At 51.4% G+C, this 21,027-nt stretch overlaps 1 protein-coding gene across 1 annotated transcript in view; it reads right to left on the reverse strand.

Annotated features, from left to right (window-relative positions):
* Positions 1-11,081, reverse strand: part of LOC138064259 (putative histone-lysine N-methyltransferase PRDM6) — a 79,878-nt gene extending 68,797 nt beyond the window's left edge. The window contains exons 1-3 of the mRNA XM_068925972.1: positions 10,798-11,081; positions 9,910-10,453; positions 576-883 (exon numbers count right to left, since the gene is read on the reverse strand). Of these exons, the coding sequence (XP_068782073.1) occupies positions 576-883; positions 9,910-10,453; positions 10,798-10,911 (966 nt within the window). The 5' untranslated portion in view covers positions 10,912-11,081. The remainder of the gene's footprint in view (positions 1-575; positions 884-9,909; positions 10,454-10,797) is intronic.
* Between the last annotated feature and the right edge of the window lie 9,946 nt (positions 11,082-21,027).

Genomic DNA, 21,027 nt, shown 5'->3' on the forward strand with positions numbered 1-21,027 from the left:
GAATAATCAGCGCATGACCAGAGCTGTACTAAATTGTGAACATGCGCTTACACCTTCACTGTGGGAATGGCAGACCTGGAGACTAGGCCCCTGCTCTTGTTTCAGCATCTTTATCAGACTGGTTGTAGGCCACAGTGACGGTCCCAGGATGCAATATGACATTGTAGCCCATGCCTTCTACTCAAATTAAGATGACAAAGCCCATACTGTGACCTGACAGCTCCTTGAGCTATGGCTACTCAGATCAAAATATGAACATTTTTTTTTTGTTGTAACCTACAGACTTCTCTGGAAATGTCTCCGTGTTTCATATCAGAGCATCTGCAATAACCTGCTCTACTGATGCGAACCAAGTTCAGCTGTGAGGTGCCCACTGGTTTTCTGGGTACTCTTAGTGGGGCCAGTTTTCTGCTTGCACTGGCTATTGACTACACTTCCAAATTTGCTGGGTGGGCTTTTACTTAATCAGATCCTTCTTCCACTGGGATCAAACTGTGTTAGTCCTACATACAATTGCATTTGATGTCTACTTCAAAATAATCAAACGTGACAAGGAAGGAAAGGTGACGACTTACTTCCCAGAGATGCTGAGTGTTCCTGATGGCTCCTGCTTGAACCTTCTCCGGCAAGAGGAGGACTCCCTGAAAAGGCCCTATCCAGGTGCCCTGCTGGATCCGCTGCGCCGCACAAATGCCGTAGGCCAGGCCGGGCACCGTGCTAGTGCACAGACACACTTCCCGGGGCAGGTCGCGGAGCCACTCAGGGATCTCAGGTGGAGGGGCTGCTGCGGCAGCGCTGCTGGTGCCCACGAGACGGCGCAGGGAGTGGAGGGGCCCGTGCATGGGGCACTCGCCGTTGCGGTTGTCGGCACACATGTCACATCCTGGCAGGCAAAGAGGAAAAAGCACTATTAATGTGGTGCTGCCAGCTACCACCACGATCGCTACCCCAAGCAAGATCTCCTGGATTCCTCTGCTTTTCCCGTCACTTAATGGCAGCCCGATACACGTACACAACATGCCCTTTTCTATGTCGCTTCGGCCACTTTTCCTAACCTTACCAAAGCCCTTAATAAGAAATCTCAAAGGCTCCGCAGAAACCCTGCAGACATTTTGCAAGCCCAGTGCGTTCACAGACCTGCCAAGGCTCATTTATTGTGACACAGTTTTCAAGATTAATTTTTTGACTAATAAAAAGCCCATTTAAACCGTCTCACTCTTGTGATGAAGGGTTTTGTAATGTGTTTCAATGAGGCATTTTAAATCACACTCGTAATTTCTTACAAGTCTCCCTCATTTGGCTTACCACAGCTCAGCCCAAGGGTTTAACTGGAATGGGATTTAATTCGATCCTTATTCTGAAGCAACATCCACTCTACTTTACACATTAACATGTGTGTGCACGCATGTCTATCTAGAAAATAAAATAAATAAGAGAGACCCTCATGACTGACAAATTGGAACATTTACGCATGTTTGCTTGCTCATAACCTAATCTAATCTGGAAATTGCAACTAGGTGCCAAATATTCCACATCTGTAGCACATCTTTGAAATGTCTTTTTTTATTGAGCCGGGATACATGTCCTTTGCCTGTTACATGTGGCGGAGGCTAAGAACAAAAACAGCATGTCTGGTTTTGTGAACAGCTCCCATGAAAAAGACCAGTGTGCAGAAACGTTAATTTCCCTAACTGCTGTTATTAATGGATGATGTTTCTCTATTTTGGGAAGATCCAACTGTGCTTTTTCTTTTATGAGCAAAGGAAATATTGGAAGAGTGTTTCCATTACACACTATTGCACATACCATGAATGCGCAACTTCCAGGAAAATGTTTCACGCTCAGGAAACCCATTTCTCTGGAGGTAGGCTGAGTTAATATAACAATAAATCTATTGAAATAGGTTACTGTCTTCTGCACATTTCACATCTTGACCCACAATAAAGGTTTTCATATAAATCTGTTCCAGAAATACAAACAAAGGAAAAACAATAACTATACCGTAGTATTCACGCAGCAATTCACAGATCTTTCCCCTAATAATTTTACACTACCTACACCCATTCTTATAAAAATAAAGCAAAGTATTCACTATAGAGGCTGGAGCTTAGCGGTCTAAGCCACAGATTTAGCCTTGCTAGATTGCCTGTAACCACAGGTTCAAATCTCAGCAGGACTGACTCAGCTTTTCCTCTTTCCAAGGTAGATGTACTGAGGAGCTCCATGCAATTTATTATGTAGGCCTCTTTCCTATGGAGCCTTCAGAAGAAAACCTGCCTCTCTATTCAGCACAGATGGTAAAAACTGCATTTCCAAAACATGGCCTCTATTCTCAAATTTTCGGACACGCTTTCTAAGCGCTGTCACCAGCCGTTCTCATTGAAATCGTACCATAGGAAAACGATGAGCTCAGAGATACGCAGAGAGCTAGGAAGCTCCACGCAGAGGCTGGTTTCCCTAGAAATCCTCCCGCCTTTCCTCATGCCTCTCGGGAGAACACCCGCGTCCCTCACCATCGCCTTCTGCGCTCTTGACGGTCTCTAGAAAGCAGCATGGCAAGCGAGCCCGGAGGCGCGCGCCGCTCTGATGGGTGCCCCCCAAGCAGAAGGGCTGCCCACGAAACGCCCTTTCACCCCATGTGAGCCCTAAGGTGTCCCGCAGCGGCAGGGCAAGGGCAGAGGGACGAGCCCTTTGCCAGTTCTGCAACCCAACACCGGCGCAGCTCCGCGGACAAAGGCCCCTAGCGGGGACCGCTGCTTACATTGGCAAGAAGCTACCTGTTGGCTGCACACGGTTAAAGCCTTCCCTGAACAATATAATCCCCACCGCAAAACGGCCCTTTTGTTGGGTTAAGCCGCGAGTCGCGGAGGGGTTTCGCTCGCTTAGCCACGTCAATCAGAGGGGGCTAGAGAGGGAGATTTGCGGGACCCCGGGGGAAAGGTTTCTGACTAGTCCTGATAGACGTTTCTGATGCAGCAAATATTCCTACGGCCGTGAGGCGAAACAACGGACAGCAAGTACCTGCTTGGGGGGGGGGGGGGGTTACTGTTGCTGTTGTTGTTTCTGCAGCTAGTCTGGAAAGTGAAGTATCCCCACAACGTCTTGTCTTTCCTCTCCGAACCCAGTGATCAGGAAACCCTGCGTTTTTGGCATATCCAAAGAGCTCATGGGCTGCACTGGAGTTTGGCATGCACATCACACGGGACAGGATCCCAAAGAGGAAAAAAAGAAACAAATTGGCACGCAAGTACGCTTTAAACAAATCCGGCATCTCGCCGCGCAACTGCGAAAGAAAACATTGGACAGGAAAAGTGAGGGTTGAAAGAGAGGATGGCTAACCATGATCTCAATTAGCACCCCGGGGCAGGCCCTTGAGCGCGACCTGTTTGCACTCTGCCTGACGATCTTTTAGATGCGTAACTCTCCTCCCAACTGCCTGATTATTAATGGCTTGCTTGGAGACACCGTGTCTCTGGAGCCACTGAAATTAAACATGCCAAGGCATCTTCACGGCTCCATCCAGGCAGTTGCAGGGCATCCCGCCGCCAGATAGGCATAATTTTTCACCCGCCCAGCTTTTTAGTACCTGCCCAGAACGCGGATTTCTTCGCTTCATCCTAACGATACGTGTGCGCGAGCGCGGGCACATCGTTGTAGTTCGACCTCTTTAAGGGAAAGAGATGAAGAAATCGAAGAGGAGTATAAACGAAGCCCGTGGCCACTGTCGTTTACAGAAAGTCGCACATAGTGATACTATTTTCCACTCTCTGGAAGCGCTGGTAATGTTTTAATGCTTGGCAGCAGCAGTATCTTATCTCCTGCTGTGCTCCTTTCCCTTTGTCCTGCCAAAGCCGAAAATTTGGAAAATGGGACATCTTCTGAAACTGTTTTGGCTTATGCTTTGGGGATGAGAGGGAGGGAGTCGTTAATACTAACTAGTACTGAAATTCCTCTTCCTAGTCACATGCTTAATACATCTATCTCTAGTTTTTGTTTACTTTTCAGAAACCCACACAAATTTCCCCATGCACGGTATAAGGAGTGGAAGCCCTACGAGACACGTTTTACCTTGCTTTGACTAAAAAAGTTAGTGCCTGCCTTTCCCTTTTCTGTGACTTACTTTCATCTAACGACACTTGGCTACCCAAGCACTTTTCCACAGTGTTATACCTACAGATACATAAGCATATACATTTCAATACATACACATTTACAGACAGTCACCGTAAACAGAGGATCCCTTTGCCTCGAAGGAGAAGGGAGGCAAGTCCTTGATATCAGATGGGTAACGAAGGGAGGAGAGCTTATTTATAAAAGCAGCCTCTCTCTTGCCCTCATACTGTCTCCCCAGGAGGATCAACAGGATCATCTCTGTGGACGCTGTGAAGGTGGACGTGACGCGCTTGTTTATCACGCTACCGGAGTCGCCAAACTGGGTGGCATCCACTACAGTGGCGGGGGGAAGTTCATGTAAAAGGGATGTCGTGGGGCAAGTCCAAACTTTCCAGACGGCTGCCACACGTGCGGGGAGAGTCGCGCCGTCTCCTCCCTCCTATTCTGGCCTCAAAGAGCAGCTATGTGATGAATACAATTCTCATCCAAGGATCACCGAAATTAATTCTTCTACCGACCGTAGCAGATTCAGTCAAGCCCCAGATCAGGAGAAGAAGATGCAAGAAATGTGAGAAGAGTAAGGGATTTGCTGAAAATGGAAAAAGCAAGAACTGCAGCCAGAGCAGAGCGTCTCCTGACGAAATCAGGAGACTTAGCAGGTAAGGTCACTGGGAACGCTGTACTGCAGGCCCAAATGCAGCCAGATTTTTGGAGGAAGATCACAGTTTCTCACTTTCTATCTTCATCCTCTATAGATGGGAGGATTTAGGCAAGGAAAAAGCAAGGTGGAAAAAAAAAAGATATCCTAGTGGAGCTGTTTGCTATGGCTCTTTTGGGAGGAGCACAATATGTTACCGTTTATTTGCCTCCATAAAAATGAACACAGCGTAATGCCAGCACTGTAACTCCACGTGAGTACACTTGAAAGTACTAAACTTAAGCCAAACAAAAAGGGCTCGTCATTGCCCCCAAAACATAATAGCTTCTAAACACTTTCCAACCTAAATAATACCACTACTGCATATTTTAAAAGAAATCTGAGAGGAGAAAGCTTTTGTCAGTAAAGGTAGAGTCCAACATCGTGTTTAAACCAGCTGTAACAATAAATGAAAGAAACACATTTCGCCTCGGCAATAATACGCTTCAAAGGTGCAGTTATACTGGATACCTGCAGTTCACGGGTATTAAAGAAGGGTGGCCTCTGACCCCCCGCCTCATAATTCACCGCAAGCATGCAGGTATCCGCTATAAGCGGCCATCATTTCACACGGTATTGCCCGCTTACCCAGTATAAATCATCGGTGCCGGCCCCGCGAGCCAAAACGGAGGGTGGCTTGGGTGGGCCGGTACCGTACCCCTTTGATTGCCTGAGGGCTGGTGCTTTCCTACGGACCACGGGCTCCCCGTGCCTCAGTTTCCTCAAGAGATGAATAGAGATGAATCTCTTATTGCTGCGCAGGTGATAAATTAACCCGTTCCCCGCATGCTCGGAGGCTGCTTGAACGAGGCGAGCTTTCAGCCTCGCCTTTGGGCAGGACACGCAGATAACGCTCTCCCCTACGGGCTGCTTTTTTTTTTTTTTTTTTTTTTTTGCCTCAAATCCTCGCTTCTAACAAGGGGACCGGGCCGAGCCTGCTGCCCGCCGAACCGGCCCCGCAGGGCGGCGAGCGACGGCCGGCGCCGCGGGCCGGGCCGGGTGCCGGCTGCCCCCGGCGCGGTGTCCGGCCCCGGCGGAGCCCGCCCCGCGCTGGCCGCTGCCGCCGCCGCCGCCGGGAGGGAGCCGGGGTGGCAGCGCCTGCCCCCGTGCCCCGGCGGGGGTGAGGGGACCGTCCCTCCTGCCGAGCAACTTTGGGCTTTATTTCGCTCTCTTTTCGCGAAGCGAAAGGGGGCAGGGTGGAGGAGCGAGGGTTTCCCCCCCCCCCGCTCCTGTCTTCGATTGAACGTATGAATGAATTAAATTTCCGTGTCAGGTATGAGAAGGGTAGGAGAATATTGTGTGTAGATAAACCTTGCCACCCCCTGCCCCTGAGAGACCCCCATATACAATGTAGAGATGATGAATAGGCTCTGGGAGAGGAGATCGAAGCGCAGTCCGCACTGGCTCCACTCTCTCCTACAAAACTATAGGGCAATTAATTGTGGCTTGTCCCCTCATCCTTCATCTCCTGGTGGCACGTATCGATGGAGATTACTGCTGATGGACCATTTTATCACCCTAAATAAACAGTCACCACCTTCTCTAACCTCAATCTAATATATGGCTATCTGCTATGTTTAAGGGTGCTGGGTAACTAATGATGTAAAATAGCTAAATCATATAAATTACCAACAGCCTAGGAAAAAAAAAAAAGAAAAAAATCCAAATATTCCCCACACCGACCCGCTTCCCCGCACGTTATAAATACACTGTCTCCCCGAAAATTGAATGGGAAGGGGCGTGCAAACCGCTTGCTCATGCGACACACTAGTTTTACACGGCGCATTTACGACGGTGGCAGGTTGGTGCTTTGTAGCGAAGGCGGGGGAGCCGCAGGCTTGTCCTGCTGGAAGCCTCTTCCCAGCAGCGAGGGGCTCCCCGCAGGCGAGCGGCGCGGCGCGGCCCCCCAGCCGCGGCCCAGCACCTCGCCTCTTCGCCCTGCAAGAGCCCCTCCCCCGCGGCCCACAAATACCTCCTCCTCTAAAATTCAGAGCTAGGAAGGCAAACGGTCCCCAAGCCCTTGCCACATTACCAGGGATTTAACGTAATCCCTTTCACTTCCCTGGGAGTAAAGACCGCAAGGCCCTAATTAGCTATGTATTTTTTTCCCCCCTAGTAAACCCCTTTCCATTTAGAGCAATTATATGCAGGCATCACACTTAACCCGCAGCTCCTCCGCGGGCTCGCCCCCCTCTTTTCCCCCAGACCGCGCCGTTTTAACTGATATCCGACGACCAAGGCGCTCCTCCGCGGAGACACCGCCGCCACTCCAGCCGTTTTCGGCCGCGCCGGGCCCGGAGCCGGCAGCGGGGCCGAGCCGGCGGAGGAGCCGCCGGCGGCTGCCGGGCCCCGGCTCAGAGGCACGGCGGAGCCCCCGGCCCGGCAGAGCTGGGCCGTCCGCCCGAAAGCGCCCCAAGTCAAGGGCCAAGTTTCAAGGCGCCTCTTCCACGGGCGAGCGTCTTCCCGCGGCGGCGGATTCCCACTCGGGAGCGGGGCAGACGTGACCGGCCCTGGCCGAGGATGGGGGTGCTTAGGGGTCGCCCGGGAAAGCGAGCAAGCCTGCGCTGCCCTGGGAGCGTCTCGCTCTTTAGCGAAGGACGTGCATCTAGAAGTAAAACCGGAGAAACACGCAGCAGCGAGGGCCTTTCCCTCCCGCATCGGCAGGCTACCGAAGTTTAAGGCCGAGCCGGGAGCCCTCAGCGCCGCGCTGGGCAGAGAGGATCGGGCCCTGCCGGGCTGGGCGGCTCTCCTCGCCCTGCTCCGGGCATGTAAAGCGCCTCCTCGCCCGCCTTGGCGTTTCGGTGCGTTTATTCGGAGCTAAAAATTCAGATGAAAGCAAGCAAGCAGAACGCAGATTAAAGCCCGTCACTTCTCACCTCATCTACAGCGCAAGCCTCCTTTCCCTCAAGCAAGCACCTCCATCCAGTGCAGCACACGCAAGGCAGGAAGGAAAGTGGCTGAAGACCACGTCTGCCCAAGGACTCCCTGCGTGGTTCCCGAGGCGCTCGGAGACCGTGCCCAGCTCACCAGGCCGGGGCCGAACAGCTTGCTTTTCTACGCGTCTGTCCGTGAAAGCGAAGGGGCACGGTACGGACTGTAATTCCCGCGCTCCTTTCTCACTTCGTCTTCGGGTTCCCCCCCCCCCTTTATTTTTAAGGACACGTTGCCCGAAGCAAAACACGCCTAGATCTCAGAAGGCTGAAACACTCGCTCGGGATAAAAGTTCTGCTCAAAGATAGCTTAAAAAAAAAAAAACCCGCTAGAGCAAAAGTTGCTCAGCAAACAAAAATCAATGACAAGAGTTTTTAGATATGAAAAAAAAGGGGGGGGGAAGAGGAGCGAGCGCCCTGGCCGGGCTCTGCCCCGTCCCCCGGCGGCGAGCGCCGCTCGCCCCGGCGCACAAGCCTCCTTTGTGCGAGCGCCGCGGCCCTTCAGCGGAATCCACCTTTAACAGGGCGAGGAGGAAGAAACCGCGCAGACTTCGCCAGCGACTCTGCAGCGTGCCGTTATGCTGCTCACTCCCTAGAAAACGCTTCCCGCTCCCCCACCCCAACCGCTTTTTTATCTTCCTTTCTCTTTTTAAAACCTTTATCTCGCAGATTTACGGAGCTGCTCCGAGAAGTAAAACATGTATTGTCTGAACAGTTTGGTTGGCGATTAAAAGTGCATTTCAGATTCCATTAAGGGCATGTAATTTATGAGATCACGTTTTCTGCACCGAGAGGAGAAAATACACTAGTACTTTTCATTACAGGGCAAAATTAAGCATAAAGAAGTCGCTCGAAACAAACTTGGTATCTAACACAGAAAGATTTTCAATGTGAAGAAGGGGGGGACGGGACACCCAACAAACTCTGCGTCAACTTTCCTCTTGCTCTTTAAGATGAATGCACAAGCGCTAAGGCGACCCTAGCATCCACGCAGTTTCATTGCTACACAACAGAGTTTCATGGACACTTTCAAAACAAACTCCATCGCTGAAATGAAATTAAACGAATCTACGTTTTGCTTGGGGGTGTGCTTACGGTTTTGGGTGTCGTTTGCCCGTTCAACAGCCTTCCTTAAATAGGCATTTCGGGGGGGGGGGGGAAGAGAACAGAAATAAAGAATTTTAGGAAACTCTAGGATAAGAGAGGGTGTTTCAAGGAACGGAAAAAAGTGCACAAGCTAAAGGCGTCTTCCAGTGTTTTAACAGGGCTAGAGCTGTGTGTTCACATTGTTAGTAATAAATTTGATGAATTAATAGAGTTAATCTAGTTATTTTCACCCCGAGATTTTCCTCAGCTGTGTACTATCTACAGAGACAGGAACAAAAGACAGGCGGAACTAATTTCTAAAAATCACCCCCCCCCAACCGATACAGATGTTAAATAATCGGGGCGTTGCCCCCCCCGCCCCAAAAAAAACGATAACTGGCAACCCCGGGATTAAATGCCTCCTAACCACCACGTACAAAATGAATTCTGACAGTCAGACAGACGAGCTTTTTCCTCTCGAAAACCAGTTCGCTTTTCGTCTTAAATGACCGTGTCACACTTTTCAGTAGGGATGAAAAATAAAACTAGCAAGGTGTTAACAAGGTCTGAAAGGCAAACGATACTCCGAGATGAGAGGAAGGCGAACTTCGCCCTAGCCCTTCTGATGAAAACTGCAACTTTTCTCCTGCCCAGCGCAGTGGAGTAATTGATTGTTGGGGACAGAGCGAATCCCGGGCTTCCCAGGCGGGAACTGAGCGAGAAAAGCAAGGCGAGAGAGGACCCGTTCTGCAGCAAGCGGCTATCGCCCCGTTCCTGAATGCATTCTCCTAGCCGACCCTCCGAGAGAAATCTACCCCCAACAGCCAGCCTGGTGAAGTCCGCCTTCCAGAGGAGGACTCGGGGCTCAGGCAAGAAAAGGCGCTGTTACCCAGGGGTTACCACCCGGCTCCAGAAAGCATCCGTACGCGAAAGCATCTCCAGGGTGGGAAGAGCGGGGCAGAGGATGCTTCCGGGGCAGCGCGGCCAGGGTGCTGAGCGCAGCGCCCCAGCTCGGAGGGTCCCCTCGGCTCGCCCGCAGTGGGGCCGGCCGGGGGGCTGTGGGGGGGGCGGCACGATACGTACGGTTGTTGGGGTCACTGGTGTGCTGGTTCAGGGGGATGATCTCCATGCGCTGCTGCCCGTACAGGTAGTAGTCCAGCTCCTCCGCCGTGCAGCGGAAGCGGGCGGCAGCGCGCTCGCCGCATTTGCTGCCGCCGCCGCCCGCCCCGCACAAGTCCTTGCCCGGCAGGGGAGCGGGCGCCCCCCCGGCCGCGGGCTCGGAGCTCTGCAGCGGTGAGAAGACGGGGATCTGCGCCACGGGCAGCGAGGCCAGCCCGGCCAGGGAGGCGGCCGCCGCCGCGGCGACGGCGGCGCAGGAGGAGGTGGAGGAGGAGGACGGGGTGGACGAGGAAGAGGAGGAGGAGGCGGAGGACAGAGAGGCCGGGCGCTGGCGGAGGCTGTCAGCCGGCGGCTCGGCTCGCTCGGGCGGCTGGAGCTGGGCGAGGGCCCCGCTGCTCTTGAGCTGGCCGCTCTGCGGGAAGAGCTGCTGCCAGTGCTGCAGATAGGCGGGATCCACCTTCAGGAACGCGGATCCGCCGGGATCGCCGGGCTTCAGCATCGCCGCTGCCTGCAGAGCGGGGAGGGAAGGGGAGAGCGGCCGTGAGACCCCCGCCCCGGCCGGGCGGCCCCGGCGAAGCCCATGCTGGAGACCGCGGCGCACGCGTGGGGCTCCCGGCGCCGGCTCTCCGGGGGCGGCAGCGTCCTGACCCCGCTTCCTCGCCTGTGCCAGGCTCGGCAGGAGAAAAGCTCGGCTCCAAGCGCCCGAAACGCACTTAGTGAGCGAAGTGACAAAGCCTCGCCGCGGCCGCCTTCCCCACAGCTCGGGCTGCGCTGCGCTGGGGCAAGGTGGCCCGGCCAGCCCCTTCGCTAGTGACTTGAGACCCAGCCGCCCCCAAAGGCGCGCCAGCTCACCCCGTCCCTGCGGACCTGCCCGCCCGCGCGGCCTCTCCTTCTTGCTCCTCTCCCTCTCTCCCCGGGAACAAGCAACTCCCAAAGTTCACAACAGAGAGAAGGAGGAAACTTCATCCCTCCGCCCCGTACACGCGCAAGTCTCTTCTCTCCAGCAGCTCCTGCTTTCCAAGCCAGCCTTTATAGAAAGGGGACACGGCCCGGCGGCGGCGGCAGCATCCCCGGGCCACTCTGACCGCGGCAGCCCCAGGGGCGGCCGGGCGCCCCGGCCCGCGGCTCCCTTACCTGGGCAGGGTGCGCAGGGGCGGGCTGCTGCGCGGGGGGCGGGCGCGGCGCCGGGAGCCTTCAAGTCGGGCGAGGGTGGTGAGAGGGGGCTTTTCTTGTCTTTGTTCACGGGGAAGCGGGGTTACCCCCTTCCAGGTGGCGGGGCCGCGAAGCCGCTTAGATCCGAGCCGCCGGGCTCCCTCTGCCGTGGCTGTGCATCGCAGGCGCGCTCGGGCTCTTTGCTCAGCTCTCTGGCAGACTCCGGGCTAGACACGTGGGTTTTACGACAGCACAAAATACAAGTGTGTGTGTGGTGTCTACGAGAGGGCGGGGAGGGAGCGGGAAGTTACCAGTGAGCCTGAGCATAGAGCCCCTTTTTTTTTTTTTTTTTGGTAACCTCCCCCACTTTGTTCCTTGCTGCGTTTTTAAAGGTGTTCCTTTCATTCCTCCCTCCCTCCCTCCGCAGCCTCTCGCAGCACCGCTCCCCGCAAGCGCAGGGCTGTACCCGCGCGGAGGGGGGAACAATGGCCCGGCGCCGTCCCGAGGCGGAGCCGCGCCGGTGCCGCTGCCGGCCCGCGGGTGCGAGGAGCGCGGCGGCGGCGGCGGGGAGCCGAGCGCCTCGCAGTTCTGCGGCGGCGGCAGCCCCGGAGGGAGCCCGCTGCTCCCGGCGGCGGCCGCTCCTCGGACGGCCTTGCCTTTTCTCCTTCGGGGCTAAGGTGCGCTGCCGAGCCCTTCCCGGTCCGTTTCGCGCTTCTCACACAGGTCCTACGTACCTACTTTACTTCTTTTGGTTGCTGGGCTCACCTACCTCCCGCTCCCCTCGGCTACCTAAGACCTGCCCCAAGAGCTCCCAACACGGATGAGGAAACTCATTGCTCCAGAATCTCCTTCTCCTGTAACCTTGTCCTCTCGAGCACCAGCAAGTCTCTCTCCTCCTCGCTATACTCAAGTCACAGCACAAACCAAGAGCTATGCAGAGGGAGATGCAACCTACGGCGATAGACTTTTAATCTCTAACTACTTTTTTGTTTTTTTCTCCGCTTAGCTTAATATTGGGCTTTTTCCTCCCCTCTACTCAGCTGTTGAGAAAGGTCACATACCAATGAGCATTTAACAGGTTCTTCAGTTTCTTTCCTGCATCGCATGAAAAACTAGACAAGCGCTATCATTTGTCTTACATATATCACATGTATATAGTAGCCTATACATTTAAGACAAAATATTTACATAAAGTGTTTATATCGTCAAAACATCTCTCGAGTGTGAACAAAGCCTCCGCTGTTAGATGTCACACCGCCACTACGCGCACACACGCTTACAAACACAACGTGAGCGCATTTAAACAATTAATGCCATCTCCCCCCACCACCACCACCCGCTTTCCAGTTATTTCTTTCCCACCCACCCTTCATTCTCGCAGAGCCTGGGAAAGCTGCTGCTGTTTAGATTTTGTCTGTGTCTACGGCAGGACATTTTAACACAAATTTGAACAAGAGCTGAGGCAAAAAATGTTTTGACTGGCGTCACTTGGACAAGGTCATCCGTCATCTGCTGTATAGATTGATAACACCTAAGTTAAAGGCAAACACAAGTAGGAAAACCCCCTGATTTTTATGGGTTGTAAAGCTAGCTATAAAAACCTTCTTACTGTCTTTGATCAATGCTGTTGTGTCAGATATAATGAATTTTCAGTCCTCTCGCTCTACTGATCAACTTTTAAAAAGTTCTGAAACACTGCGATTTAGCAGGGGGACAGCGGTGTAGGTTGGGAGACTTCTTAGCACCCTCATTAGCGTGTGTCTAAAACGCTGGTGGAAATACAGACCGGCGTATGGGGGCTCTAGGTTTTCTGTTTGCACTGCATTAATTCACTATCTCACTCGGCGCTAGTTCTTTCCTGGTAATATTTTTATTCCAGCCCCTCCGTTTGCTTTTATTTTGTTTTTTAATTTGCACCTCTGAATTATTATCGTTTTCATTACCGGACACCTTTAAAAAATACTAAATTGCTTTTAGTGCTAGCAGTCTCTAAAAATTCGTTTCACGCTGGAAAAACGTGATGAAGTGGGGAAAAGCTCCCAGCTAATGGGCTTAAGTGCATTGTCAATATCTGCATTTGCCTTGAGTTGTTAACAGAAATATTCCACGTGGGTTCATATTAGGAGGACTTTAATCCGTGACTGCAAAAAAAATCGCCTGGGATTTTTACAGCGAGAAAAAAAGTATCACTTCGGGTGACCAAGGTGGCAGCCTGAAATTTATAGAGCCTCTAAGCGAGCACGTCCGCACTGGGATCAAGCCCTCCGGAGGCAGGCGGGGGAAAGGACGAGCGGCGCTGCCCGCTCTGCCCCCACGGCCGGCGCCGGCGGGCAGCGCGGCAGCCGCGGCCGGGAGCCCGCTCGCCCTGCCCCGAGGCCGCGGCCCCGACGGGGAGGCAGCCCGGCAGCCCCGGCCGCCTCTGCCCGTCGCTCAGCCCCGGCGAGCCCCGTCGTTGGGTTTCGCTCTTTGACGAGCAGGTCGGAAGGACGCGGTCCGACGGCCGCCGTGCGCCGGCTTTGCTCGACGGGCGCGGGCGCGGGGGCGCCGGAGGAGCGACGGGCCAGCCCCGGCGCCCAGCGGCAGCGGCGAGAGCGCGGCTCCCGCTGCGGAGGGCTGGCGGCGAAGCAGAGAGAGACCCTGCCCTCCTCTCGGCCTCGGCGGGACAGAAAACCGAGCGCTGCTCCGGCCTCAGCACAGTAACGGCACCGCGGCCCTTCCACCCGCGCCGAAAGAGCAGGAGCGAGCGGATCCGCCAGCCCCGCGCCGGCTGCCGCCAGCCCTGACCTCCGCTCTCGCCTCCCCAGGCAGACTGGGCTGTGCGCGTCCCTTCTGCCTCTCTACCTCCCCCCACCCCACCCCGGTTTGTCTAGGGTCTATGTATTATTATTTCTCTCCCCCTCCCTCCCCAACACCCGGATGTGACTTCTGTGGGTAAAGATGCAGGGAAAAAAAAAAAAAGAGTTTTCTACTGCCCACCCCTTCCCCTGCTCCCTGGCTTTTTCATTATTTAGAGGACGAGCACTGAAACAAATCACATTGACCGTTTAGAAAGCGATCAAACCTTTATAAAAATCCATCGCCTGCGAATCGATTGGTGAAAATTTGCTAGGAATTTGTTCAAAAGAAATAAATAAGGAGGGTAAGTGTATTAAATGCAAAGGGGGAACACGGTGGTGTTTTTCTTCATTGATTAATGACCTCTAAAATAAAACAAGCGGGAAGAGGAGCCAAGATCGATAAATTAACTACCCAAATTCATCATTTTCCCTGGGATTTCTTTTTCTTTTTTGGTAAATAATCCTTAGGAAGGATGTCTGCCTCTTCGAGAACTTGAGCGTTTTATTTTGGGCGGGGAGTAGAAAAGGGAGCTAAACTCCTTTTGGGAAGGGATCGGATCGGGGACACCCTATCTGATTTCGTTTGACACACAATTAAAAAGTTTGCCTTTCATATTAATTAATTCTCCTGATCTGGGGAAGACAAATGGTCGGCTACCTCTGACAGGAGTCCGATAAAGGATTCAGCAGCTTTCCTTCTCGCCCTAGGCGTCTCCTCGTTCCGGTTTTAAGGTCATGAGCAGCTGAGTTAATAATTCATTAATATAGACATTTATTCAGATGGGATTCCCGGAGATTCACGCTCCCTTACATCTCATCGTTGGGCTTCAGTTTCCCTTGAAGAGGAGAGGGGGGGGGAGGAGGAGGAGGCACGGAGGAAGGCTCTAAACAATACGTGCACCCATTTCCACGGGGCGGTTGCCAGGCGGTGCCGCCAGGGCGAGCCCGCGTGGGGCAGGTCAGCCCGCCCGCCACAGCCCCGCTGGCCGGCGCGCTGCCCGCCCCGCTCCGCGCCGCCGAGCGGGGGCAGCGCCGGCGGGGCCTGCCCGGGCCGCGGCGGCGGCGGGGCCGGCCTGGCGGCACTCGCCACCTCCCGAGCGCTTCCTGAACTGAAGCCAGGCGCTTCCCTCCCCCTTCTCCTTCCCCAACGAAATCCTAAATCAGAAAGCGACCACACCGCCGCCCGCCCGCCTAAACCCGACCAAAAAAGCTGTTTTGCCCCACGCCCGCCCACCCTCCCACTCACTGACAGCACGTCCCCACGGTCGGGCAAGGGCCGCGTTGGGCCCGTCGTGGCAGGCAACACGGGCGGGCTGGTACGAAAAGAGTCGCGGCGCCGGGGCCGAGGGAGAAGCCCCGACTCGCGCGCCGGCTGCGTGGGACTCCTGCACCCTCACGGCGCTCAGGTGAAGGAGTACGGCCCAGGGCCGCGCGCCCACCGACACGCCTCCACCGCGCGCGGCCCCCAGCAGGGCGTGCGCTCGGACCGCTCTCCCCCCCCCACCACCCCCGGGAGAGAAACGGGAGGAGGGCGGGACACGCGCGGCGCCCCACGCCCCGCGGGGCGAGAGGTGGCTCCCGACGCGGCCTCTGCCGTACGCCAAGCCGAGGGGGCTGGAGAGAGGCGCTTCAGCGCACCTCGCGCCCTCTGCCCGCCCGAGGAGGAGGAAGGGCAGCCCCCCGCCCTAACCTGCGCTCCCTGCCTCGGGGGGAGCCCCCGGCTCCGACCTCAGCGCGGCCAGCTCACCCCACGGGCCCTTCTCGCCTTGCCCGGAGCTTCCCCGGGGAGGGCTGTGGGAGAAAAGCGGCTGCGGGTGGGGGAAGAGAAGGGGGCCACGTCGACAGCGCGGGGCTGCCCCTGGTGCCCTCTCCCTGCAGGGGTTAACGTGATGCAGACGCTGGGCCCCTGGTCGGGCCCTCTCTGTGGGGTATCCCAGGGATGAAGGGTCCCTCCAAGAACGGGATGGAGACCCTGCCTTGGGAGCAGCTAGCAAGAGGCTGCCCGAGGAGTCTGCAGGCCGTTGCTTTGGGGAGGAGAAGAAGCACCTGCCCGCATGGTCCTGGACTGAGATTATTAAATGATTTGCCAATGGCCACCAAGCAGATGCCAGCCAGACAAATAATGACTTTCTGCCACTATTGACCTGATACGGATGTGAACTAGTGACCTTTGAGGTGATGCGCTCTATAGTCTATTACCAATTCCCCGAGCCACCGCATCCCCCTAACAGACAGATTCAAATATTTATGTCCATCAACAAAACAAACTCTGCTCCAAGCAAGGCATGCTGCAGACGGGAAAAGAAAAGGAATCATTCAGTTGTAAAGACCAAGTAAAAATATGTCAGAGAACAAAAAAAGTTGAATTAAAGCATGTCAAATTTGGGTTAATTTCATTCCTCCTTTTCACATCCCCTCTGAAAGAATTCTCAGTTAGGTGAGAATTAGGTTAACCATTCAAATCTAGGCTTTGTTTGGGGGGCTTTTCTTTCTTTTTTTTCTTTTTTTTTTTTTTTTAAACCAAAGACCCAGTCTAATACTATTCTATAATACAGTATATTTGCTAAGAAGAAAATTCAGGGAGATTTTCCAGACAGGATTATACAATTTAAAATCTTATCCTCTGGATCATAACAAGATTAATAGGCATAAAGAATATTGATATCTTTAAGCATGATTAGTGATTTCTGGATTCCTGCATTGCTGAGTGCTCATTTTTATATGCCTTTCCTTCACCTGAGTTTCAGAAGTGATACGAAGGAGCGCTCTGAAAAGCAGGCCCCCTTTACAGCGTGTAACGTCGGGCTTCCCAAAACAAAGGCACTCAACGTTTTGAATGCTTAAGCAGCACTGGGTAGCTATTTCAAACAGCAAAACATAGTCTAGAAAGTTTTCCTGTACTTTAGCTATAAATAGTTCTCATAAATACGGAATCTATTAAATGCGATTGTTTGCATATGACACTAGAATGATAAGGTCTGGACAAAACTCAAGACTAGTAGCATTGCAACGGTTGATATTGTCATGAGAATGCCACAGTTTTACCACAAAGTTTATAGAAATAAATAAAAATCTTTTTTCCCCCCCCACCCCCATTTTGGCTTAGAGTTGTAATCACAACTTAATGTTTTTTTAGCAGAAAAACCTCACAATTTAGATTTCCAGCATAATAACTGCTTTTTCACAATGTGCACTTTTCTACCAGTTTTTTCTAGGTCCATACTCTGGTGGTTTTATTTTCATAAGTCACCAGTGAATATATTGACAGTGAAAGGAAAAAGAATGACAGCCCTGGTGAACAAAGTTGCCTTCACCGCAGGGACCATGTCTTCCTCTGTCTCATGCACCATGTCGTAAAAGGCTGCACACGCATGTCTGAAATACCTACCCTGCTAATATTGTTTGATTTTGATGGACTCCTGCAGGTAGGTGATCTTTGCTCCTTCGTGTTAGAAGTTTCACAGAACGACTAGTATAGAGTGGAATAGTTTATTCAGAATAAGCCCATATATGGGACTTATTCCAGTAAGCCAAATTCCAGAATACAAGCGCTCATTCTGATATCATTATTCAAGAATAGCTATTTTGGTAAACTTCCATGTGTAGGTCTCTGGTCTCTTTTGGAAGAGAATACGTGTGCGGCGGACTGAACAACTAACCCTGCAAGGAAATTGTGAGCTGTAATCTTTTTGTTGATCTGTGTCCAGCGCGCGCGTCTGAATTCAAAATGGCTGTGCAAAGCGTATTGTGGAAAACGCCTGGTCACCTCTAGCATCAGGCAGAGCCTTGGGCGACTAGGGCAATACGAATAAATAGTACCTGACGACCAAGAGAATTCCCCTACGTAAATGAATTAAGCTGAACAGCCCATAAGATGAACAGTCAAGCAGAAGTAGCTAATGAGCAATTTAAAGAATGAAAAAATTGCAGGAGAGTTCTTTCGACTCCACAGCCGTTCCTTTGGTTCAGTTCCTGATGCTTTATCAGATGAATTTTTTGCTTCAGCTCTTTGCTTGACTAAGTATTTCCTGTAACGTTATCGAGAACTATAGGTTAATGGGAACCGAAGTCTAGAGTCTAGTCCAGAAATTTCGGTTGTTCAAAGAATATATGACACAGATAAATCAACTGGCTTTTCAACTGAGAGCAATGGTATTCCAGTTGGCAACTTTTTACAGCAGAGCTTACCTTCTAACATCTTCCAGAGTGACTTATTCGTGGCAAGGAAGCCAAAACTAAAATGGCTGATGTAAATTGCAAATACGTGGAACAACCATATGCCTTAGGCTAGAAACCTACTGTGAAATTCTGCACTCTTCCATTTTGACTACCAAGCAGCAGTTTTCCTAGTTTTCTGTTTCCCTTCTGACAACCAGACAGGCCGTATTATTTCACTTTGTGCATGTGTGCTAAATCTATACTCGGAGCTAACTCCCCCGTTTGGAGAAAACAAGCAGGTTCTCTGTATCCTGTCAACCTGCAACCCTCTCAGACACGCATGACTTTATGGGCTATTCCACATTTCAGCTAGAATAGGTTAGCTATTCTGCCACACTGGTGATGCAAGTACTGTTTCTTGGGTTTAGAAAGAAGAAATAGAAACTCCGAACTGGAAGGAAACGCTTTGGCCACTGAATTCAGTATACTGCAATTCTAGACAGTTATATAAACAGCTGTTAGGTCCAGAAAGATTTAAAAGAACATCCCTTCTGACTACTGCAAGCTGTAGGAGCCCTACCCTCTCCTGCTTCTCCCAAACAGTATACTGTAATAAACTGGAGACTTATAGTACAAAAGGTGAAACAATTCTCCCAAATACAACGTGCCATAGGTAAAGAGCTGAAAAGACCAAGGACACCGGTAGGGCTATGGGCCTCTGCACTGGGAAAGGAATTTGTCAGGTGAAAACATCCAGGGAACCTTAGAAAGTGAATAGCCTCCCACAGAACAGAGGAAATCAAAACGTCTCCAGTGGTCCAGTGATAGCCACAGGGAAAGGTTCCACTAGACCAAAACGTAATGGTCAGTTTTATCTCAGAAAAGTAAGAAAGCCTTGGCCAGATAACACTGAGATCCTCCAAGGTACTAGGCACATCAATGCACCTTTAGCTATTTCTGAATCTTGAAAGAATGAGAAACAAAAATTATATCTCAAATCACTATCTTGCATTAAGGAAAAAAAAAACCCCACACAAACAGACAACTCCCCTCCTTTACAGTGTTTATAGAGACAATGCAAAGCAAAAGGAAGGTGGAACTAGCTTATAACAGTTGGGATCAGGTAACATCCGTGCTGGCAGTTTGGAATAAGCAGTGAGAAAAATCAAGGGTTAAACTTCAAACAACAACCTCTAAAACTCCATCTAACTTCTTGGCAACAAAACGACGCGTGCAGGAATGCTGGAAGACAGAGCAGCAGGGACTTAGGCACTGCCTATCCAGGCCCTTGCTGCTACCACGCAAACTGTCGACAGAACAGCTAGCAGCTATGATGGATATACAGAAGGAACTCGAGCAAAATGTGAAGACTCAGACGGCATTCACTACCGCTCCGTGCGGATGACTGGGTGAAATGGCATGAACACAAGCTTAAGCTCCTGTCTGACAACCAGCATCACCAGCATCTCACGTCTTTAATCTAACACATATCAGAGTCACTGGCTAAACCACGCTCACTTGCAAAGAGTGTCAAATCTATATGCGTGATTTATTACCTGCAGCCACTGCGATCACTGGACTTCGGTTCCTCCCCAAAGCCGAGAGCAAACCTTGGAATTCTGTTCCTCCCACATTCCACTTCTGGTAAGCAAACAGTTCCTCCAGCAAAACGAGTGGGTATCTCCTCCCAGATAATCCCAAAAAGGATTACCATTACTGCTTTTGTTCAAATGAGAGAAGCCTACTACAGGGATCGGAAGATATATTGTTCAGACCCTCACAATAGCACAGACGGAAGGCCTTCCTGTTTCGCAAACTATGAAATGTGATTTTCTAATGTTCTTTTATATTAGTTACTTAATTTATAGTATGAGAAAGTGCACCCAAAAACAGGTTTTACAGTTTATACATACTCTGCCATTTATGAGAGAACATGTTAGTAGTAAGGTACCAGTGTGTCATATTTTCATCACTTAACCACACTTAAAGAAGAAGATGGTCCAAGAGGAACTTGTAAAACAACTTCCGCACTCTACAGGAAAGGCATTTGGGATGACTTTAGGATTTCTTTCTCTGGAAAAGGTCTACTACACAGAATGTGCTTAGCGCTGATCTTGAAAATGTGCTTATTGCTACTCTATTTTAAGCTCATTAATCATACAAATGTACTCATTCCTTTACTGCAGAGCTTCTGGTAGGGGCTATTGCTTCCACTAGACTATTTGCAAAAAAATGAATATTTTCATTCTATTACATATATATTTCCAGGGAATATCAAAAAAGTCAAAGTCAAGTTGCCAATGTAATGTACGATCAAGACTTTAAATGGCAAGCAGTGTCAGTTCAATAGAGTTTTTTCCAAAGTCAGATTAATCTCTACTTGTGCTGCTTCTCGGCAGATGTGCAACCCCAAATTACACTTTTCAAGTATAGATGGGTTACTATGCTATTCATCTGAAATGGATTCATAACATTCTGGAATGCTTATCACTGCTTTTGATATGAAACCACTCATTCCTCTATTAGAATAGACTTTTAACGCATGCCAGGCAAGTCAATTACCTCGTGTCCTCTGACTTTCATTTCAGAATAATTTCCTGTCTACTCTGCTCCTACACAGATTATTAAAATATGCCACAGGCTGCAATACAACAGCACTATTTAAAATAAAATTCCCTAAGAAACGCTGAAAATGTAAGAACATTAACAGTGGCTTAGTTTGTACCATCTAATCGCTGGCCAGAAAACTTCAGTTGTCATATTAAGCTCAGGGTCCAAGCCTGGTTCGTTATAGGGATGGAACAAACCGATTCATAACACAGATCCGAGCTAATCTAAACCATGACCTGTCCTAGCCATCTGAATTAAACCTGCAATATTTTAAAAGGTCAGACCGATTCCAATAAGAAATTAAGTCCACTTTACAGTCCATGAT

Source organism: Struthio camelus, chromosome W, assembly GCF_040807025.1.
Source record: "Struthio camelus isolate bStrCam1 chromosome W, bStrCam1.hap1, whole genome shotgun sequence".
NCBI lineage: Eukaryota > Metazoa > Chordata > Aves > Struthioniformes > Struthionidae > Struthio > Struthio camelus.